Raw genomic sequence first — 24,464 nt, 5'->3', positions numbered from 1 at the left:
GAGTGGGCAATATAATGTATTGTATTGTGATAGGAGACCAGATATGGTGTTAGATGTCGGTTATGGATTGTCTTTCCCTGGTTGTTAAAGTTGCATTACAGTTGAAACAATGAATTCATCATCAGCCTTTTCTTTGCATTTGATGTTGTTATTGACAGCTGTGTCTAGATGCACTTCAGTGCAACAAGATATTTTAAGTTTTATTCTGTAATGCTATATATGTATCCATAGAGATAATTAGCGACCTAAAATTATTATTTACTGTTTACAACATACAGAACCAGTTTGATTCTAATATATTGTACATACTCCTACTTTTTATGTTGTTAATGTTTAGTGGCACTTTAATGGCACCTGAATGGAATTAAACTCTGTTAGTAACAGCATTACAAACAAATGTGATACTGCACTCTGAATTGTTGAGATAATCTGGGGGGGAAAGGACCATTAGACACACCAGTGGCAGCCAATGTGGGGAGGTTTATTCAAATGCATTAAGTTTTAAGTACAGTAGACCTATATACATGTTTTACAAATGTAAAATCACTTTATAAGTCATACATGGTTATGTGTAACTCATTTGGGAACAACACTCTTACAGAGGTTTGTGAGGGCACCACATACAATAACAACATCATCTAGTATGTCAACCTGCGACAAAGGAATAACTGTTTGTAAAATCTTAAAGTTTTTCCACCGACCAATAACTCGCTCTACATGGATCCTCACACGAGAAAGTTGTCTAGATGTGTCCACTTCCTGTGCAGAAAGCTGCTCCTTTCCTTTTGTGAAATGAGGGATACGAAGGGTTGCACCATAGGCCGCAAGCTCATCTCTGATGAGAAATCCTCTGTCTGCTAAAACCTCATCCCTAGGCTCCAAAAGTTTGAGGAAACATGACTCCTTAGTGATCTGCTTGTCTGAAACCCGTCCACCCCACCCAGGAGACAGAAAGGAAATTGCACCAGCTGGAGTGATGCCGATCAAATATTTAATGGTGTTGTGTTTATAGTTTGACCATGTCTGGGCCCTGGAAGTCAGATTACTGGGTCTAGCTATAAACATTTCTGTGCAATCTATTATGCACCGGCATCTTCTAAAGTTGCGCTTGAATATTTTTGGCATATTTTTAAGTACTGCACCCTTGGCCATTTAATGAGTGGCTTGAGGACCAAGGCCATAGCAGGGACCCAGCTGTGCAAAATATTTGATAAGGTGGTTTTCGATACCTGAAATCTATAAGCCAAGTCAGTATTACATAGGCCCAACCTTAATTTCATCAATATAATCAATAGGTGGTCCTCTACTGTAAGTTTGTTGTGAATTCTTTCTACGCTGCCCATCATTTTTGTAATCAGCCACTCAAAGACCACAGAGGTCAGTCCTGTGAGAAAAATCAATTGTCCAATGTTGCACTTAACAGTGGTGTGGGAGAATGTAGTTTTTTGCAGCTCCTCTTTCAGCTTTACATTTTCTGCTCGTAGTGTGTCAAACTCCTGTCGCAGGTTGACATATTCCTCCTGAAGTTGACTGTATCTCAGGTTCAGATCATCGTACTCTCTCTTCGGAACTGGGATATCCTCTTCAGCTTTAATATAGAAAAGTGAAAAATTGTGCTGCAACCAATGCAAACAAGTTCACAATTCAGGGGTTCTCACACATTTTTACCAATGAATTTTCAAAACTTTTCCATGACAGAAGAGAAGATACATTATCGATCCCAGGGGGAGATTTTTCCTCTGCATTTGACCCATCCAGGGGCCAGTGTACACGTCACACACAGACATACATAGCAATTGGAGCAGTGGGCCTGGCAGGAGCACACACACACACACTAGGAGCACATTGACTCTTTCAGTGAGGGTGGGAACCCTGACAATCAATCAGTTAATTCTAAGATGATATATTCATATATTCATACCAGGACAATGATCCATGCTGCATTCTTGTTCTGGAGTTTCAGAAGTAACACGTTGATTTACTGCAGTGTCAGCTCTCCTCCTTTTCCTATGGTACCTACAGTAACAGCAGAAATTCATAGTTAGACTAATCCATATCTCAAAACAGCAGCTGTAGGCACCAAAGCTTATGCAAGAGAGGAAAACAAAACAAAAAACGACAGAGGATGTCAACTCTAATCTTACCTGTCCATCTTTGCATTTGGGTTCTGGCTTTGTTTTGTGTACATGAACACAGATGGCACAAAATCAGGACTACTAGAGTCCAATGATGCCTCGCCTGCAAAAATAAAACACAAACACGTTTGTTTAGCCTAGTAAGCTACTAGTAGTGATGGCAGTTTGACACTGAAGCTTCGAACGGAGCTTCAACCCTGGACTTCCTATTCCATAGAAGCAGTGCTTCGAAGCTTGCTTCAAATCACGTGACATGTGACGTCCGAAGCAGCAACTGCTTCAAATCACGTGACATATGACGTCCGAACCAGCAACTGCTTCATTTCCTGAATGAATCAACTCACTGGTTCGCCGTCCAATCAGGTGATTCAATGCACTGCCTCGTCTCGATTCTGACAGGTGACAGGTTGAAACAGTTTCAAATTTGAGCGCTTCAACACTTTATAACCGCTCTAAACAATGCGCAATGTGTGGGTTGTTGTCGTAGTTTGCATTGTTGCTGTTGAGTTGTTGTTGGCATTGCATTTGAATTGGATCATTATAGAGCAAGCCAGGAAGAAAAATAGGTCGTTCTGGCTTGTGAAACACTTCGAAATGTGGAGAAGTTGTGAACAAAAAGACAATGAGTAATATGAAAACACTTCAATGGTCTAAGGAATTGATAGCCCAGTGGATAGAGCCGGCGGCTAGGATGCGGCGATATCCTCCGCGCAGCTGGTTCAAAGCTCGGAATAGTTAAACTTGTAATCATTGCTTTTCTACTTTAATAACTGATAAAAGGCCCTCTCCGCCCAAAAAAATGTCAAGCACTCTCTAGTCTCTTCTCAATAACCCAATATACACTATTATCAATCTTTAATTGCAAATAGAACATGATATTCAGTCTTTGTGTGTGTGTGTGTGTGTGTGTGTGTGTGTGTGTGTGTGTGTGTGTGTGTGTGTATCGAATATTTTTCAAGGCAAAGATACGTTAAACCAACTGCAGCCTTGCACTTCGCCAGGAGAGGTCGCTGTAACTGAAGCTTCGAGAAATGAACCTATTTCCAACACAATTGTCCAAGTGGTTCGACGCTTCATTCAAAGCTTCATTTTGCCATCACTAGCTACTAGGCAAATCTAACGCCAGCTTATCAAACTTTAGCTGCATTTGATTATTATTCTACATCATAGGCCTACAGACAATCACTAATGTAAACAAGGCTCTCCCTTAAAATCAAAGAGTAGGCTAGATAACCTCATTACCTGATATAAAGTGGGCGCTGCAGACGCGAGCATTTTTGATTATGTCCTCATTCCAGTCCACACGTTTAATCGCCTGCAGCCACAGACGCCGCGGGTTGCTCTGAAATGGTCGTGGTCCTCTCGGAATCCTATAAAACTTTAGTCCCCCGGTGGAATAGCGATTCGTACAACCGTATACGCAACAACCAGACATGTTGATGCTGGGTACAGTTTGTAAATGCTTGCTAACCAGTTGCTACCTCGTCTTTGTCATTCAGAACTGCTTGAAAACACCACTACTTCCGTTGCCCACATGCGCGCGCAACTTTTTGATGACGTCGGCTGTAAAAGGGTCTATTGTTCAATACAGTCGTGATTGATACAAGTTATGATTGATACAACTAGTAAATCTGTCAGATTTGACCCGAAGACCACAACCCAACTTTGTAGGCTGTTTTTTTTCCTCATTGCTATTGATATCAATTAAGAAATTAACTTATAGGGACAACCATAGCTGGTCAGGGTCAGGAACTTTCCAAAAACGACAGATCTTATAGAACAAAGTTTATTGCTCACCTCTCTCTGGCAGAAGATTCGTTCAGGTGTAGATTCTGAGACCATTTGGGACTCCAGCCTCAAGTATTTTGAATAATTGATTGTTTGATGGTAGGAGATCTTTAAGGTATAAAAACATGTTATGCCTTCAGATGCTGGCTTTATACCTTTTTTAACTACAAAATACACAAAAATATACACTGAGGGTCAGGATTAGATAACACTGCTGTATTCAACCCGGTATCAGGCAAGACGTGAACATGTGAAGATTTACCATGCTGGGAGACGTGAAGATGTCACGATTTCGTCCCTTCAAACGTGACAGTTACACGGTATTGTGAACATGGAGAACCAGAGGAGAATACCCGGAAGTGCCAAGCAAATAAAATAATACTTTATTCCGAGTGTGCTTGCTTTTCTCTTTGGAAGTCATCACTGTTGGGGAAATATTTTCCAAGGCCCATAACTTTGACCCAGTTTATCAGTTCAAACTGTCCTGACTGAGCACACGCACCTGTAACCTTGGCTGCTGTGCTCTCAGTGTTCTGTCTCCCTGTTCCTGCCTGTTGGATCAGCTGATAGAGGAGTTATGATTATATCTTGTTATGCACAATGTTGATTATTCTCTCTGAACTAGCTAAATACATGGGTCTAGGGTAGAGTTCTTCAGAATTGACGTGGCAACTCTACCGTGAAGTCAGAACCTCTGGCTGCTGTGACATGTGATGTGAATTTTCCGGACGATACTCCTAAATAAACCATCAGTGTTTGACATCAAAGCTCCTGCTCTCCTTATGTCTCTCTGAGTCCTGACTCTCCATTGCTACAGAGGTTTCCATTACAATCACATAAATGCATTGTAATACATGGTTCGGCTGCATTAAATATTACACATCTGCCATAGTTCTTTATTTATAGAGCCCTGACGAGAAGACTTCTGGACAAACTGAATAACTGCTGCCGAAACTGAATATGTGACGTGGATCATAAATATATCAACAATTAAACAACATCTTACATTTATTTTCACAAAATACGTCTCCTTGCAATATAAATACTAATTCGGCTGAATTTTATATTTGATATATATTTGGTAGATAGGCTTTATTTACCCCATAATGGTGCACAGCTAGATAGATAGAAAAGGACACCTAGTGGTTAAAGCACGCTATTGAATATTTTAGGGGGAAAGTAGAAATGATAGAAATATAGAAAGAATAGAAAAAATCAAGAAGATGCTGTAAGTGATCTCTACAATAAAACTGTTTAGTGCCGGATGTACACAGATATTAATAGGAGGATGTGCAAAACAGACAAACTAATAAGGCACTATATGTATTTTACTCTTATAAGATGTAGGTAGATAGTATAATGAATGTGCAGAATATGACAGTTTATTGTTGAGGAACCTGCAACCCAAGCTTTTCATTCATTGCATAATGTTTTTTATGTAGTTTTGTATATGATACTGTATGTCAATAAACCGAAATCCTGAAAGGGATGTGCAAAATAGCCATTACATACAGTCTTTAATTAACTATTAGTAGAGAATAACAAGTAATGAATATACTTTATAGGGATCTGCAGATAAATGTTTAGTCTTTTCAAGCACCAACTATCAAATATCTCTCCTGATTGTTGGCACTTGACAATCACCTTCCCTGAATTTTACTCAGGTGTAACTGAAGTCTGATTTAAGGGTTGTTTATATTTCACATCATTAATCAGAATGTGGTCTAGTTAATAAAACATAATATCAAACATAATATTACTATTAACTTTATTGTGAAATAAATACACACAGCATACAATGCCATAATAACATAATTTGTATTATTAGTGTAGGACACGTATGCATGTATAACATCTGAATATGTGTAGTTTTATTCAAGTTTCCACATAATTTTAAAGGATATTGCTATAAGATTTCACATTAATATCTGTTTTTTCAGACAGAAAGGTATATCCGTCATTTAACGGTAAGCTATTGAAATTCTGATTCCATAGATGTGTCTCCCATCACCCAAAACCCCTGAATATTTTCTCAAAGAAAATTAAAAAAATACAAGTCCCTGTCTGTCAGCTGTGCACCATTATGGTGTAAATACAGCCTATCTATCGATTGGATCAAATATAAAAGTCAGCCGAATTAGTGTTGATATTGCAAGGAGACGCATTGTGTGGAAATAAATTGAAGATGTTGTTTAATTGCTGATATATTTATGATCCACGTCACGTATGTTTCGGCGGCAGTTCTTCAGTTAGTCCAGAAGTCTTCTCATCAGGGCTCTATAAAGAGAGAACTACGGCAGATGTCTAATATTTAATGCAGCCGAACCGTGTATTATAATGCATTTATGTGATGACTTCCAAAGAGAAAAGCAAACACACTCGGAATAAAGTATTATTTTATTTTTAAAACATGTTTTCAGATTTCATATCGCATAAACACCATATCCCAGCATGCTTTGCGGCTAAAACATCCAATCAGCTGAGGATCACACGTCACATCACTACGTCTGTTTCCGGTATTGTGTTTATGACAGATGTATTTTGTTATAAACACATTCCTTCACATTTTAATTTACATTAAAGTATTTCGCGAGGCCTTCTAAAAATGTTTTAAATATAACTAGGGTTGTAGTTGAAGAGTTTGTAAATTAACATGAACCAAAGCTGTTGCATGGCAACGCAATCGCACAACGTCCAGTATTTCCACAACCACACACATCGATTTAATACATTTAAATTTGTTTACCACTGGTGGATGAGTTTTTACTATGGGAGATATTTCCTATGCATGGCCTCAGATTAGTAAGCTTTTTAAAATAATGATCCAACTTGGATGTTTTAATGGGTATTGGATACATTTTTGGTAATATTTGTATTAAACTTTATAGCCGATAGTAGCCTACGACAAGTGGTGACTATGTGGTTAGTATTGTTGAATTGTTACTTTGATGTACTCAGTGTTAGGGCTTTACACATTACAACAACGTTACACTGCCAATGTCTGTCTTTATTATCTGACCCTTTAAGATGTCCCGTACACTACCAGTGCTTTTTGGAAGAACTGTTGTCCCTCTCCCGATCCTCAACATAGGTTCTAGTTAGTTATGAATTATGTTACACATCCAATATCAATCTCTGTTATAAATGACTGTAACCTCAGTTCAAGCTAATTATTTGATGTGTGAAGACAACTCTATAATGTAATAACATATCAAGTGGGTATCAGTAAATATTTACAGACATCAGTTATGTACAAAATCAAGTTTATTACTATTTTGGTAAGATAAAAGAGCATATGTAGCAAAACACAGGTTACAATATATGATAATGCACATGACAAAGTAAAGAAAAGAGGTGCTGCAGCACAGGTAATATGAGAAAAAAAGTAATTTTTCAACATTAAAGCATGGAAACATGTCACAGTAGAAGCACTCATTTCAAACTCAAATAAGCTTAATATGTCTGCTTTAATGTAAAAACTGCACACTTAATCAAATCCAGACGGAAACATCTACATGTTAGCTCGCTGTGTTAGCGTGCTAGTGTTGTGCCTGTCAGCTAGCTAAACACCACGGGTTAGTTGTGAGACTGCTTTGTGTTTGGTGTCACTTTACTACCTTTTTATTCACTTAAAACAGTCAGCTAGCTGAAATCTGATTATTAAGTCAGAATGGCTGAAGGGAGCTGTGAAAATGAAGAACAGTAAAGGCAGATATATGGACACAATATGAACCTGAAAATAAGCATAATATGTCCGCTTTAACTATATAACTGCATAAGGGCACCAAGTAACTTTCCACAAGTCAAGTCCCTTCTTCTGCGTCATCTTCATCATCTGAGCTGTTGTCACTTTGCCAGTCTTTTTCTTCTTCTTCCATGTCCTCGTCCTCCTCCTCCACCAGCCTAGGACTGGGTTCCAGAATTCCTCTGTAGGCGCCTGCTACTGTCTGCTGTTTGAGTCTGAGGTCATGCAGATTTCTCCTTAGAAGACACATAAGGCCCTTGTACCCAGGGCTCGAGCTTAAGGACGTCCCGTCGTCGAAAAAAATAGTGTCAGGGAGGATAAAAAATAATTTGGGGACGAATTTGGGACGAGAGTTAAAATAAAAATACGCTGCTAACTCTACTACAAACGGCGATGAAAATGAAATCGACTGCACGTTGTGTGTAGCACACAATTATTAAACCTCCTTGTCAACATAAACACACAAAACATTTAGCAACCCGCGAAACACACACACACACTCACACACAGACAGACAGACAGACAGACAGACAGACAGACAGACAGACAGACAGACAGACAGACAGACAGACAGACAGACAGACAGACAGACAGACAGACAGACAGACAGACAGACAGACAGACACGTAAGCTGTGCCCATGTGCTGTCAGCCAGCCGCACAGCTGGCTGTGCCCACGAATTCCTGACCCGCAAATCCGCGGGTCTATCTACAGTAGGCTATGTACTGAGTGTGTGTATTTCGCAGGTTGAGTGATGTAAAATGACAATGGTATCCCGTGGAGGAATTCTGAAATGTTTTACCGTTACATCACAAAAACGCACAGCAGAACCAGACCCTGGAGCGCCGGCCTCTTTATTTACTTACTCCACTTCATCCCCTATGGGTAATAAGGCTGAGATGAGAACCCTCCATCGTATTTAGTCCTTAGCAATATGCTGCGCCTCTCCCCATGTATGGATGGGTACCGAGCCCCGGTATTAAACGGGCTCCGCCCGGGCCGGAATTATTAAAGACAGTGGTAACGTTAAGCTCCGACGTTATCTGACTTTTTATCGGTACTGGAGACATTTAAAAAATATATGTCATATGTAGTATTGCTACATAAACATTATATCGCAGTTTTAGTTTATCCAACTCCGTTTCTAATATGCAATAAGACTACAACATGCGTCTATGATGTATTTTCGAGCTTTGCAATCCAGACGAGATCTCTCTCTCCCGTCTGTGTGCGAGGGGGCGGGGCAGTTTGTAAAGGTCTCCTGACTGTGTTACAGACTATCCTCCTGGTTAGTAGTTACTCTGGGTTCTGTCTTCAGGACAGAGTGTTGGATTTTTTTTGATAATTGGATGGGACTTGATTTGATTCAATATTAGTAATTTTCTCGTTGTGTGTTTGTTTAAATATATTTGGCCTTTGTCATGTGATTGACTGATTTACTCAAATAAAAAGGTTGATGAATTATCATCTAATGATTTGTATGATGTTTTATTTATGTTAAAGGTCACTTTGAATGATTTTAACTAATGATAAGTAGTAGAAAAACTAATATTTTAAATTCGGGACGGTCCACATTAATTTCGGGACGGCTTAAATTGTATTTCGGGACGGTTCCGGGAGGATGGTGAAAAAAGTTAGTCGAGAGCCCTGCTTGTACCCCTCCTCTGTGATTCCATTCGGATAAGCTACAGGTTATATAGCAAACATATAAATTGTGAAAATGATTCAGAGAAAATGTATTTAGGTCAAGAAAGACTAGAATGCAGTCAGACTCAAATAAAAACAAACAGATGGATAAAATCTTCTTTAAAGTGTGTTTGCCTTTGCTGGTTTGAAAAACATTGGCTTATGTATTTTAAAGTGAATAAATCCGTGTGGTTCACTTACTTCCTGTCTGTGTGATCAATGAAACTGGGGCCATCAGTGTCTGGACCTTTGATACAGAGTCCTTGAGGTACTGACAGTGCTGCATCATCTCCTTCACAAGGATCTGCTTTTCTGCCGTCAGTCGTGACAGAAGCATTTTTTGGTGAAACAGCCCCTTCTTAGTGAGAATGTCCACACCGTCTGATAGGGCTGGGCGATATGGTCTCTAAATGATATTGCGATATTTACTGACTTTATCGCGATATACGATATATATCGCGATATTCTGAAATGTCCTCTAATTTTTTTATTTATTTAACCCCTTGATGTTTACAGTCACGCCAGTATGATGATTCTAGTAATCCCTGCAACATATGTCTGCATTAAAAAAATCGACTAATAATGAAGAAAATTAACACATTTGTTGCAATAGTAATTTATGCACTAACTACATTACTACTTGTACTACAACATTTGAATCATCAGTTCTTCCTCATTTTCCTCAATTGTTCATATTTGGTTTATTAAAATAATGATATTGTGGTCATTGTTCAAAAATGTCTGCTATTATTATAAGTAGTATTATTATTATTATTAGTATAATGCGCTTTCTGTCTTCCTGTCATTATCAGGAATTAGACATGTAATGGTTATGTATTAGATTAGATTAGAACCTTCATTCTCCTAAACTGCTGGGACATTTCCCTATAGCCAATACCTTTTATATTTTCTACTCTTCACTTACTTGTCAGCATAGGTCGGCATTGATGTACAGAGCCGACAGAAGACCTTGTTTATATTGGCATCATATTGAGAGGTGCAGTGACGCGTCCTAAAACCAGGAAGTAAGCTGCTGGTTCCCTCGACAAAAAAGCAATGGAATTTCTCCATAGGGTTTTGGAAAATAGCTGGAAATAAGGTCTGTGGAAAACAAACCCGTTTGATAAATGCACGTTTTGTTCAGCCGGATAATATCCACATGTCTACCCTACTTTTACAATTTTCGAATCATAAATCTAATCGATAGATTATAAAAGGGTTTTAGGACGCGTCACTGCACCACTAGAAAACAACTCCATCGATCAAGCTGGCTGAAACTTTCTCTCCCTCTTCTTCTCATGCGTCACTCTCCTTTAACTCCTCCGGTGACTTTCTTTTATTTGAAGATAGTTTTTTGCCCGGCGCTCACGGGCAAACAGGAGCCTGCTCGCGCTGGCTCCGCAGCAACAGCTGTTTGCTGCGGAGCCAGCGCGAGCAGGCTCCCGTTTGCCTTTCACCCAACAACGACGACCGCCTCACGAAACGCTATGTTGTAGCGTTAATAAACGAAACAATTTAACAAAATTGCTTGTCAAAGTACCTATACCACTGGACAAATTTTTTTTTTTTAAGCAATATTTTTAGTGGCCCGAGCGGGCAAGTGGAAAGTACGTTATGCTGGCCCGGGGTGTCTAAATAGTGCTTCCGAGCCAGCGGGCCATTTATAACGTCGAGCCCTGCTCTCTGTCACTGTGCATGTGTGTAATGTTTGTGTGCAAGTTAGAAGGGGCCTGCGTGTGTGCCTGCGTGTGTGACTGTGTCTATGAGGGAGAAAGGAAAGCTCATTTTAGCCGCGGCGGGAAATTGATTTGACAACATAATACTCGATGTTCACGATGTGGTCATTTACGACATCGCATGGAGTGCAATCCACGATGTATCGTGTCAACTCGATATATCGCCCAGCCCTACCGTCTGAGAATGAATATAAACATTTCACATTAATGAACACATTTTATTACTACAGTTTTGTAGATTAGAAGTAAAATCTTTATACAGCACCTCTGTTGGGTTCCTGCCAAGGCCAGATCATGCTCTCTGCAGATTTGGTTGAGAGTTTCTCCACAACCGAGTTGGTGTCAATAGGGTCACCATCAGGTTGCTGGTTGTACTTGTGGATGTCCTCTAGCAACCTTTTCTTTTCTTGGGCAACCTTTTGGACGATCTTTTGGACGATCTTTTGACGCCTTTTGTTACGATCTGTAATGAGAGTAACACATAGATTACAAAAGAGCTGACGGGATTTAATCAACACAACCAATAAATGTCCCAAAATGCTTACCATTTTGTCTGCAAAGGTAGTTCTTTTTCTGGCAAATGCTAACAAAGAGTGCTTCTATTGAGATCTGCAAACAACCAGCATCTGCAGGACTGGCTGATGCACTTCCTAAATGAATAAGATAAAAAGAAGAAAACAAGTTTCAAACACAATCAAGGTCTGTTATTTGCACATCGCACACTAACAGGCACACTAAAGGACAAAGTTGAATTTGGACAGCATTATTTAGTTTTTATGAACCGACTCCATCTATGTATACGTCAAAACAGCATTGTTCTTACCTTTACTGGCCCACTGTTTGACATCATCAACCCACAGTTCTAGCATGTCATCAGAGCAATTCAACTGGTCCTGCATTTTCTTCAGGCTCTCAGTTACAGCCTCTGTCTTTTCTGCTGTCTGCAAAATAGCAAAACAGAATCATGCCATTTTATAAAATAATTCAATGAAAATAAACCAAAAGTATGCATTTTAAGGAGGAAATTAACGCAATAACATATTTAATGAATTTCGTAGCTCTAGTCCTGCACCACTGCAATGTCTATATGGGGGTGTCATTTTTATATATTGGGTGGACTTAAATTTCAAATTTACAGCTTAAAATAGTCATTTCCATTTCAATACACAAACAAACTTTTTTGAATCTAGAGGACATGGCAATGTGGAGGCCATTCTCTTTGTTATGATTCCAGCCCATAGCATGGACTATGAGCATGTCAGTTCTTGCTGTGAAGAACAATACATCTCATTACAATGTTATAAAATATAAATGTGTATATTTACAGGAAGGCAGGGCCCAAACAAGTTCACAAACCTGACTTGGCCATGTATTTAGTTGTTAGGCCACATCTGGATAAGAAGCTGTTTACTTGTTCCACTTCTTCACCAAGAGTGGTGCCGGCACCCTCCTGGTTACGTGCATTCCAAATAATCTAAAGCATGAGGTAATCAATGTTGATACAAATCTCAAGGTCAACAACTCATTACTTAAAACATTCTCTTGGATCAGTTCAGACCCATGTGTAGTGGTCAGATTTACCATTAATTGTTGTTTAAGTCATTCAAATCCTCATCTCGTATTTGGTGGGCTTTGGCATGCATCACAGACAAGCAATGTCTCATTTCCTTAAGGGGCTGAAGATGAGGCAAGGCTTCTGACACTTTGTCAAGATATGGTACATACCGACACGTCACGTCCATTGCCAAAAGTGGGGCACTCTGGAACTCTTTTTGGAGAAACATCGGATAGGCAAAGATTTCTCCTCTATCAATATTTAAAGCTTTTTAAAAAAAATAAAAATAAAAATAAAAATAGTGAGTACAAAGCAGATAGAAGGTAAGGCTTCAGATTATCTACAAATATTTTTAATTGAAAATGATCAAGACAACTACCAAGCTTTGAGAAGAAATCCATGCCTACACACAGCAATTTCAACACCTTCTTCATCCAACTCGTTGGCTCGCTTAGAGGTCTCCCTTGCTGCTGTCCAGTGAGATTCCCCACACATTGCTTTTCCTGCAGTCTACCAAAGTAAATCGTTTTTAGAGAATCATTATCAGAAGTTATTTCAAAACACTGGATAGTGGGACCAACTGACGGTATAATCAAACATGTAAACTATTACACACAAGTGTTTTGTGCTCGACTGCCAGATTCACCTGGATATGCAACTCCCTGGATAATAACAAACCTGTTTTTGGATAATTGGAAGGCTCCAAATTTGTAATATATTCTGGATTAGAATTTAGCTGTTTTTTCAATCCAGTTTTACAGCAATAATGTTTGTGACAGTTTGACCGCATTGCTAACCTCATCACCCTGTCATCTGGTCTCAACACTTCTATCCCATCTCCAAACAAATATGAAGGCAACTGTGTTACTACTATTTTAACTTATATTAGTTATTAAGAAAGGTGAGATACATTTTGCTCTGCTTAATTTAAAACTCACACTTTTGACAGCCCCTCGAACATCCTCCACAAAAGTGGAAACCTCAGAGTCTTGGGCTAAAAACACTCTGTCAAAGAAGCCTGGCTCTTCACTCCTATAAGAAAAGGAATTATAGATAACCACTCTAGTTACAAATTGAACATAGTAATAATAATAATAATAATAATATTTAAAGCACATCTTTCAAAACAAGGTTATAAAGTCTAACAGAAATATTTTAGATTCAACAGCTGTAGTTTTAACAGCTATATAACAGGAAAGAACTATAGCTACTAATTGCTCCTGTGGGGATTGTCCACTGTACTGAATGTATGTAAGTCGCTTTGGATAAAAGCGTCTAACAAATTACATGTAATGTAAAAAATAAATAAAAATAGCAATCCCAATGTCAAATTAAAATACAAGGACTAAGGACAATTGCTGTGTCAATGTAAAAAACTTACTGGTTTGTTTTCTGGAACCTGTAAAGTTTCCTATTGCCATCTACTGAAACAGCCACCATTTCAGGGCTACAGGCTGGACAGACAAATGGCTCTTTACCCAGAAGTTTATTCTCTTCAAATGTGCAGTACACATACTGCAGAAAGCTTCTCTGAAAAGCATCTGCATTCACCTTGCCAGTCTGAAATAAAAATACATTATATATGTTATCATATTTTGTATCATATCTCGCTCATCCATATTTGGCCATAAATATATTTATTATGGTAATACATGTATTTGTCTTTCAGCTTCACATTTGTACTTACTCTTCCAAACTGCTTTGTTCTCTGGTCCAACATTGCAGTAAAGGCTTGTCTAGACATTCCTGGAGCTGCCGTCTTCATAGCCTCAAAGGAATGGAACAGATCTTGGTGGAACAGGGTCTGTGCTTGCATGGTAGCTGGCCAGTATCCACTCCAAACCAAGTCATTGAATTCTGGACCCCATTTCTTTGTGCAATGTTTGCATGTTAGCTCTGGAACATTAAGATCGTAACGGCCTAAGAACACATAAAGAAAAAAACAATAACAATGAATTAGAGTAATGTATTAGTTAAAAAATACTTAAAAAAAAACAATTTCACCAAAACCTACCATTTATGCACACCAATATGATAGGTCTACCAACAGAGACTGCGACATCGAAAACTTCACAAGAACATATCCTTGAAGGAAAGGATGTTGGAAGCAAACGGTCTGCAAGGTCAAAGTACAATCAGGATGAGATTTAACAATGTTGTAAGCAAGCACTATGATAACAGAATGCAATTTGAGATTCAAATGAGTTTTTTTGTGAGGGGGAAAAAAGGCTGATCAATTAAAAAAATGGGACACTAACCTTGTTTAGAAATGATGTATTTGCCATCCTGGAGTTTCACAGACTCTGTTGGAGGAATGTACTTGTAAAATCCATTACAGGTGGTTTGCCTACTGTGCAGAGTGTGTTTTGTATGAACCAAGATATCACACTCTGCACAAAACCACTCTGATGGCATACATTCCTCACAACTAGTGCTGCGTACCGGTACGCCGAACCGGTACTGGACTTGTAAAAAGTTTCGGTTCAAGTCCGGTTAAAACCGGAACGTCAGGAACCGGTACTTACGTATATTCTCCTTTGTGTTCTAAACCATCTAAAACCTTCCCTAGATCGAGAAATTTGCGCTGAGAAAAGACGAAAAACATTGTTTTGGCTTCTGATATGGCGGCCATTACTGAGCTCACGAAGTCTCGCAAAATATCGCAACTGCTCGCGAGATCTGTGTGACGTCAAGGGAAGCTGGCTTAGACATAGTGGACACTGACAGCGTGGGATGCTGGTTGCCATATTTGGTAGTGTAGCTAAGCTAACTCCTTTGTATGTATGGTGATATAGTGTCTGCCGAAAGAGCAACACTTCACCCAGACAATGTCAATATGCTGTTGTTCTTGAACAAGAACACATAGACTTGTACTCTTGCATATTGAGTCTTGTATGTACATCACTATGTATGTAGTTGTGTTGTGTAGTTAGTAACACATGTAGAGTTCTATAAAAGACATGGTGTAGACACAAGTTGGAAGGGGGAACAATAAACCTGACGAGTTTGAATTTGAGTTGATTATGAGTTTATTTTCAATTGATAATTAGCTCACAATAAGTTCACTTTAGTTACTCACACAACTTGACACAAGTCCGGATTTATAAGTCCGGACCTGAACCTGAACCTCTGGACTTGAGTCTGGACCTGAACCTGAATGTGAGTCCAGGTACACAGCACTACTCACAACGGATGACAGCTTCTTCCAGGAGACAGTGATTACAGGTCATCTTGACGACATTCTTAGTTATTAATAAGTTGTCAACGTTCTGTGGCCTCGCCTGTTGCCAACACTGTTGAAACTCTTTTTGCCTTTGAGTCCAAGATGACAATGGTGGCACATCGCCAACATCTTGCTCCTTAATGGTCTCAGAGTCCCATAGAAGGTCTTCTAGTCTCTGCATATTAAAATCTTTAAATACAGAAATATAAATACATACCATGAGGAAAACATTTCATATGAAACATACCTTATCTAGAAAAAGTCTTCAAAAGTAGCTTTTTTCTTACCAGGATCTTGGTAGCTTAGACATGGTGTTGTTATGGTGGAACTACTGCATGGAGGAGTACCATCTGTTTGGGGGGGAAATTATTCAAACCCATTAAACAGATTATTTTAGCTAATTGACAGATTTAAAGAAATGTTACAAAAACACCAACCTTCAGCAAACATGAAAAATATCAAAGCTCAATGTATTTTTTTTGCATTATCATGTAATTTACATCCGCTTATTGGTTTTAGTCCTTAGTCCTCTGACAAAATCGATGTGCAAATATATAGAAATATGAAGTATCAACAGCATTATTAAACCAGTGGCTACTTTAAATCACATATACTGACTTTGATTCAATTCATAAAATGTAGACTAACCATTAGAAGAACTTTTTTTCCTTCGTTTGCTGCTGGCCACACGTTGCCCATCTTGGTCTTTCTTCCACCAGGTCACTTTTGGACGTGGTTCATCTTCTTTTTGCATCTCCTTGTTGAGTCTACTTGTTGAGTTTCCTTGTTGAGTTTCTTTATGGACATGGAATGTAATGAAACACAGAGCGAGAAAAAATGGGCATTAACTAACTGGATTTAAATAATGACACTTTGGGTATAAAAAAACAAGAAACTTGCCTGTGTGTCCTCAACATATGCATCCCCAAGCAGAAGAAGAGCTTCTACTTTGTTGGTTTTTTCAGTTTCTTTCGACATTGTGCTGAAACAAAAAAAGAAGGTGTTAGTTAGATCATAGATGTAGCTGTAATTTAAACTAGCCTAATATTAAGTGAATTAAAGTTTAGACCAACATCAGCATTATGAGTGAAAGGTATGATTAAAATATGTTGGTGTAGGGCATTGATGTTATTCTATTAGCAATGGAGGAACAAGAGTATGTAGACCTCCTTTGAAACCCCACCCCTGGTTTTAACAATAATTCAGTTATTATGAATTCCTAATGTATAACATATCATCTTCAGATGCATGTTTTTTGGTAACCTGTACCTGCTAATGCGTTTTTACTTTTGGTTAATGCACAGAATATACTGGATCATGTATCGGCTGGCGGCTAGTAATGTCTGTTTAAAACCCAAAATACTGTCAAAAAACTGAAGAAGCCCCATTATATTTACAACATGAGCAACTATGTTACTATCGATTGATTTTAAACTGCAACAGCTCCGTAAAACGACAGACGTTAGCTAAGGCTAACTCAATGATGCTAACTGAGCAGTTCACGGTTTAACTAGCAAATAATTCGCACGCGTAAGTTTGTATGTCGACACATGGTGCTGTGTAAAGGGATGCAAAAGCTGAAATCATTTTAAAAAACACTGTAAATGTCTTTATTACATTACAGAAAACGGGTTTACCTCGAGGAACTTCGTGTCAAGGAGGGTTCAATGTCTTCTTCGTCTTCGTCTTCGTCTTCTTCTTCTTATTCTTCTTCTTCTTTTTTTAATGGCGAATCGCATTCTCGAATTGGACTGCGCTGCGTCCAGTGGACCTTTAACGAAACGTGCTATGTGGGAAACACTATATCCCAGCGTGCATTGCGGCTACAACATCCAAATCATCGAGCTTGAACCGGGTTATAGAGAGGCGAAGTCCCTCCCCTTCCGGGAGCCTCCATGGGACCCCGGAAGCGGAAAATTATACATTGAATTCAATGGAGAGAGAAAACGTATCTTTTGATCCCGTATGAATTGTGCCACGAATGACACATATGATGTTTGTCAATTTAAAAGAACATTTTGCAAGTCAAAAAAATTAAAATGTGTCGTAAAACTGTGAAGTAACACATTTTTTTGTGTTAAGCCGCTCAGTGAACTACATGTCTCTGGTCCCGCACAATACGCGTCACCAACACAAAGATGACCGTCACGTTGGCACATTTCACCTCATTCTTTCAGAATGAGAATAAAAGTATAAAACGAGGTGAAAATCACTACAAGTCTGGGCACGTTGAGAGCTGTACATACACGAAAGGGGAGTTAGTCGGTTCTGTAAGAGCCAGCATGCGGGACCGGCTTTACAAGGTTTCGGTGAGTAATATGAGCGCAATGTTTAAGGTTAATGTCAGTCAATAAGGAGGAGAATGAAAAAGAAGATGATGAACCACAGACCCGGCATATAATGACTGCAGTGTGCAGGGCTGTGTTAATTTATGTTACTGTTATCAATAGCATTAGTTGACTGAGAAAACCGTAAAGAAAAAAAGTTTAGCGATGTTACGAGTCGACTAGCATAATATGAACCACGGCTGTGATTGACAACCTGGACAGCCAGTCAGAAGCTAGAATACCAACCTAGAGAGCCAATCAGAACCTAGAACGGGTGTACTGTATACGGGTGTGTATGCTGTGGATAACATTAGTGTTCACAAGAACAAGGTACACTCCCGTGTTTTGTTTTAGTTGCTCTTCAGATTGAAGCGGCCAGTTTTATATCGACTATATGTGTGATCTCCTTTTTACATCTCGTTGTGTCATTTGAGTTTATTTGCTGTGTGTAGATTCAAGGATTTTGGTTATCTTGTCAATTTGTTTGGTTATCTAGGCACAGCTGTGTGTGACTCCCTCTGGTACACTGGTATGTTTTCCTAATGTAGAGAGCATTGATTAATTCATAAACTACACACTGAGTCTAGACCCTGACCAAATCCTTTTTTGTTGATCAAATGTTTTTCAAAAATGTAATACACATTTAAAAAAATACAATGTACAATCACAACCAATACAACACAAATTACAAAAAATTCAGAAAAAACAAACAACAACAATCAGACAAGAGGACAAAACTATGGAAAAATAAACCCTCCCACCCCCAGATCTGGACCATCCTTGTATTGCTCATTCAATCTATTATAGCATGTTAACAAACATGGTACTTACTTTATTTGTACAGATCTACATGGGAGAGGATGGCGTGATGCAGAGCGCTGTCTGTGGTTGTGCACGGGGGATGTACAAATGCAGCCACGCTGCAGCATTGGCAATATTTGCCATGTGGCAGATCAGCTCCACAGAAGTTGAGTGCCAGTGGAGGAAGCCTGGCACTTCAAAAGTAGTCCAGCCGGTGTCTCAACTCTACCAACAGCAAGAGGAGACATACAACCCACTGGCCAGAGACATCGCCACTGAGGAAGTAGACTTGTTCAGGTCTCCACTGAGGGGCGCAGCGTGGCATGGCATGGCTTTTGTCACCTGAGCCAGAGCTGCAGCCTCAACATCAGGCCATTTTCAACGTGCCGGAGCTGGTGAAGGAGCGTGGGGGTCGGGGGCTTGAGGCAATTCTTGCCTCAATGCGACTGAGCAGAGACCAGCAAGCTGCCATCCAGACAGCCACCGTAGGACAGCGGACAAATCCTAAGTGGCAGTTACACAGGCAGGGCAGGTTGACAGCCAGCAATTTTGGTGCTGTGCTGAGGTCGGGACTTTCATCCACTCCATGCGCGTCCCTCATGAAGAGGGTGCATGGGGGTTACAATTTAGACGGAGTCATGAGTGTCAACTGGGGAGTTGTAAACGAGGTGTGTTTGGCCAGTGTGTTTGGCCTTTTAAGTGTGACAAATATGTAGTGATAAATGCTTCACCTGACCACTGTTCCTAAATAAAAAAAGTTTTCTGCATCGTCAGTCATTTTTTCCAAATAATTACCAATATTTCACAAATTCTTCATGTCAACTTAAGAGCACAGCTGTATGTTGAGTGTCAGCTTTGCTTGGTTCATCTTACTGGGGGGCAGCTACATGGATGTCGGTGCAGTCCACAATCATTTTGCAGTTGAAGGCAGAATGAATTTATTATTGACTCAGAATGAAGCACAACTTCATGTCATACAATACATTGACTTTATTTGTAACTGTGTAAAAAAAATAAAGCATTTATTAGCAAGCAGGACCTGCAGGAACAGAGAATGGTGATGGATGGAGCTGGGAAGAGAGAAGAATAAAGAAAACAGATCAACTTTATTATCGGATATTAAAAATTCAATTTCAAAACAAGTTGCCGCTCCTACAGTTTTCTAGTATGTAAAGATGATTTCACATGACCTATGCAAAATATCACACTCAATACATGTGTCTCTCTGGGGGGTGCATTGTGCCTTTGATGTATATAAATAATATACCATAACCAAATACTATTACGTACAGTGGAAATCAGGTTGCCAGAGCAGGTCAGTCCAGTGTGCATGTTCCTCAGGGTCTCAGCAGTTACAGGTGAGGTAAAGAAAATAAAAGAGAAAAAGGTCAGTAACAACACTTTAAAGTAACAACACTGAATAATTATCTATTTTAATAATTTTCTCTCAGTAATCACTCAACTACTGTCTTTCCAACAAACAGATTGACTCACCCTCACTGTCATCACAATGACACATGTCCAGAAGAATGTCATGCAAAGCTCCCTGCCTGCCTGCCTTCCTTCGACTCTCCCTGAACTGCTTCCTTAGCACCCGGTGGAGGGCGCAGTAGGCCACTCTTCAAATGTTTCACGAAATACTTACCATGATGACTACTCTTACTGTTTAACATTTTGGTGTACTTCATGTAATAAAATAATAACTTAATGGTAAGGCTACTAAAAATGACAAGGCTAAGTAATGTAATGCTAACTAACGTGCTCGCTACTCGTCGCTACTAGCTAGGTAGCTAACTTGACTATGTTCCATGCACAACATGTATATTACCTATGATATTACCTGATATGTCTGATCCAGCGACTCCTGGTCCTTTCATAAGAGGGGAAGCGATAGAACGAGCAAGTGGTATGATCACTTTTGTGATTACAACATGGTACAAAGCACACAGGCATCTTGTAAAAGTGAATTTATTGGAGGAATCTCTTATATTTATTGGAGGGAATAAATCAGTTATGAAATCTTCTTCTTCGCTTTAATTACGAGTCGCAACCACTTGGAGCATTATCGCCTGTGACATCACATGCGCGACCCAGAATGGGATTTGGGATTTGTAGTCTTTGTAGTCGCGTATTTTTCATAGTCTTATATTTCAACAGTATTACGACAAAATGTGACTTTTTTGACATGGAAATGATTGTTTAAGATTGACAAACATCATATGTGTAGTTCGTGGCACAATTCAAACGGGATCAAAAGATACGTTTTCTCTCTCCATTGAATTCAATGTATAATTTTTCGCTTCCGGGGTCCCATGGACCGGAAGTAGATGGGCGTGACTTCGCCTCTCTATGGCTAGAAAGGATCCGTCTAATGTAAATATGACGTCACGTTCTCGTTCTAACTCTCGTTGTAATCGGAGCGGCTCGGCTGTAATCGGAAAGGGTCGGGGTGGGCGGGACGCGGGAAGAGACGTCGTTCTAACTCTCGTTGTAATCAGAGCAGTGGTAACCACTCAAAGTCCTCAAGAGATAGGAAACGACAGCAGTGTGGGACCTTGTTGCGGGAAATTACTGAGCACACATACCACCTACAGGATGAGACGTTCATGTGTACAGTGATATCAAGACTAAATTATCTTTTGGAGGGCGTAAAGCAACACACCCCACATGACAGTAGTCTTCCTCTCACCTTCACGCCCCCCAAACACAAAAGGCAGAAGAGGACCATAACACCTCTCAGTACCAGCCATCGTAGACACCCTTTTTCAGGCCGGGTGGGTCATAAAGCTGAGGTCATGAGATCCAACTACAGAGTGGACAGCTTGAACAAGATTTTAAAAGCCCCCAGAGTCTAATGCGGGAGGAGCAGGCAGGGGTACGAAGAGGAGGATAGATGCTTTAGGTAAGAACAAAGTATATTTACTTTTGCCATCTCCTCTATATTCACAAAACACAGCCAATCCTATGTGACATGGCACAGTTCATTTCACTCCAATAGAAATTGGTATAAAAGAGACCATTAGTCTTCTCATTGTGCTTATTGCTGTGGCTAGGTGTTAACTATTGTTGTTGTATTGTATCATATCAAAAGTTGTTTTCATCCATCACCGCCAGGTGAATGTTGGAAGCTTGGAGATGAATGGAGCTGTAAAGAGGTGGTAAGTAAAACAACGTTTTTAATCCATTGCATGTGATTGATGTAGTTATAAAAAGTATATCATAAGCTGTCATTACAGTCTAAATATCTAACAGCAAAAGGAGGAGAGTCTGAGGAGGAGAGGAGATGAGGAGAACAGAGGAGAGGAGACAGCAAAAGGAGGAGAGTATGAGGATAGGAGAACAGGAGAGGAGAGGATACAGCAAAAGGAGGATAGTCTGAGGAGAAGATGAGGAGAGGAGAACAGAGGAAACAGGGAAAGCAGAGTAAAGAGCAGAGTTGAAAGAGAAGTTGAAAGCAGAGCAAACAGTAGCAGGAGAAGTAGAGCAAATGTAAAATTAACTTTGAAAAGTATCAGCAAGAAGATCAGAGTTGCATAATGTTATTTTGTTTTATTCGTTACTGTTATATTAATGTTGTATGTTAATTTTTGTACATAGGATAATAAAGATGATCTTAACCTTGAACTCGATTCATGACCTCATTTCATTATTAAAACCTTAATATCAAATTACAGACTGAATTCAAATTAGGATCTCCAAATGTGTTGATGTCATGTTTGTGATAAACTGAAGGATAAAGTGTTCCTTTATGTGTTCTCCTCCCTCTTAAGCCAAGTAAGGTGTTTAAAAAGCCTCTTGGATCAGCTGGAAAATACATCACAAAACTGAAAACAGCTGTTTCACTTTACTTTTGAAAGATACGACAGAGACAAAGCTACACATATATGATGATATTATAGAATATGATGTATTGCTGAAGATTAAACTACCCAACGGGATATAAAAGAGGTAAACACATCTACAGCAGTAACATGCAACATATATTTTATTGCACCAGAAGCTATCTTGGGACTTTTACTGCAACAACGTTGACTTGCCTGTGAATACAAAATAAACCATAGTGTTGCTGATCTACAGTGTTGTCATTCTTCTTTCAACAGCAAGACCGCTAACAAGTATTTACATACTTAATATAGTTTAGTTTCTCGCCATCCCAAACGTAAACATTCAGCCACGTGACTGCGCTTCCGAGCCGCTCCGATTACAACCGAGCCGCTCCGATTACAACGAGAGTTAGAACGAGAACGTGACGTCATATTTACATTAGACGGATCCTTTCTAGCCATAACACTTGAACTACGTCTGTTTCCGGTGACTTTATTTTGAAAATCAGTTCCTGACCGACGGCTAAAAAGCCCAATATTATAGAATTAAACGAATAAATAAAAACAAGGATAATAGTGTGTTATTGTTGAGTAAATAACAGTGTGTTATTTAGAAAAGGATAACAAATTCGAAGGAAAGAAAGATTAAAAACAATACAGATTTCAGTATTTTGAGGCCCTGAGCCCCATTTGTTTTCCTCACGGACGGCAAAAAAAGTCAGACATTATACGATTACAAATAAAATCAATAATCGTGGCTTGATATTGAGTAATAACATGTTTTCATGGACCACACAGCTTCCGGTCTTCTCAGACACGACCGTATCCATTTGCGTCTCATATGCACGCAAAACTCGGACTCAGAACTCAATGGGAATAGTTGGTGTATGATAGGCACGCAAAATCGGACTTTAGCGTATCTATTGCACGCATTTTCCAATGTGTAAAGTCGTGTCATTTGTACGCAGACTGAAGAGAGTGGGTTGAATAATTACATACAATACATGGAATTGTGTGCGTGTGTGTGTGTGTTCCTAGTGAATCTGCGGCGCCCTGGTGGCCAGTACATCAATTATGTGGCCCCCACCACCATCCAAGTTGCCCATCCCTGACCTAAAGGAACTGGACAATATTTTTAGGAAGGATTGTTTGAATAAATACATAAATATTAATAAATGTAACCATGCAAAAAACTCAGAAACGGTAAATACAGTGGTGTAAGGTAACTAAGTAGATTTACTCAAGTCTGCTCTTAAGTACAATTTTGAAAGCATTTATGCTACTTAGTACTTCTACTCCACTATAGTTCAGAGGTAAATGGTGTACTTTTACTCCACTACATGTATTTAATACCTTTAGTTACTTTACAGATGTGGATGAATGATGTGAAATATAATCAAGTGTTAAATCAGACTTTAGTTCCACCTGGAGTAAATTCACAAGCTACCCTGCAGTATACAAAGTCATTCAAACTAGCTGCACCTTTACCAGCTTCGGCATCGGGCTGGACACTTTTGAAGCTGTGGTTGAGAGGAGGACACTGAACAGGCTGTTGTCCATCATGGATAACCCGCCGCCCCTCTCCACCTGCAGCTGGACAGACAGATAACCCCCCGTCCCCTCTCCACCTGCAGCTGGGCAGAC

General features: G+C 39.4%; 2 protein-coding genes and 1 long non-coding RNA gene across 3 annotated transcripts; all 3 read right to left on the bottom strand.

The window, feature by feature from the left end:
- Nucleotides 1-460: 460 nt before the first annotated feature.
- LOC307028466 (uncharacterized protein) lies at nucleotides 461-12,362 on the bottom strand. The gene is made up of 7 exons (XM_079663510.1): nucleotides 12,267-12,362; nucleotides 11,914-12,031; nucleotides 11,636-11,740; nucleotides 11,356-11,553; nucleotides 2,145-2,238; nucleotides 1,922-2,016; nucleotides 461-1,588 (listed from the first exon to the last, which is right to left on the bottom strand). The coding sequence occupies exons 1-7, from the start codon at nucleotides 12,345-12,347 to the stop codon at nucleotides 1,080-1,082; spliced, it is 1,200 nt and encodes a 399-aa protein (XP_079519636.1). The 5' UTR covers nucleotides 12,348-12,362; the 3' UTR covers nucleotides 461-1,079.
- A 240-nt stretch (nucleotides 12,363-12,602) lies between these two features.
- Nucleotides 12,603-17,708, bottom strand: LOC307028467 (uncharacterized protein). The gene is made up of 11 exons (XM_079663511.1): nucleotides 17,506-17,708; nucleotides 16,769-16,850; nucleotides 16,517-16,663; nucleotides 16,156-16,218; nucleotides 14,904-16,057; nucleotides 14,660-14,761; nucleotides 14,333-14,565; nucleotides 14,027-14,205; nucleotides 13,584-13,677; nucleotides 13,053-13,155; nucleotides 12,603-12,912 (listed from the first exon to the last, which is right to left on the bottom strand). Exons 5-11 carry the CDS (start codon nucleotides 15,058-15,060, stop codon nucleotides 12,674-12,676), a joined length of 1,107 nt encoding a protein of 368 aa, XP_079519637.1. The 5' UTR covers nucleotides 15,061-16,057; nucleotides 16,156-16,218; nucleotides 16,517-16,663; nucleotides 16,769-16,850; nucleotides 17,506-17,708; the 3' UTR covers nucleotides 12,603-12,673.
- Nucleotides 17,709-18,828: 1,120 nt separating this feature from the next.
- Nucleotides 18,829-23,247, bottom strand: LOC307028940. Its single transcript, XR_013805173.1, has 2 exons — nucleotides 20,287-23,247; nucleotides 18,829-20,066 (listed from the first exon to the last, which is right to left on the bottom strand). It is a non-coding gene; the product is annotated as an uncharacterized lncRNA (long non-coding RNA).
- Nucleotides 23,248-24,464: the final 1,217 nt, after the last annotated feature.

The sequence above is a fragment of the Notothenia rossii genome, assembly GCF_949606895.1.
Source record: "Notothenia rossii genome assembly, chromosome: 2".
NCBI classification, from domain to species: Eukaryota; Metazoa; Chordata; class Actinopteri; order Perciformes; family Nototheniidae; genus Notothenia; species Notothenia rossii.
The sequence above is the reverse complement of the archived record's forward strand: the minus strand, read 5'-3'. Positions and strand labels throughout refer to the sequence as shown.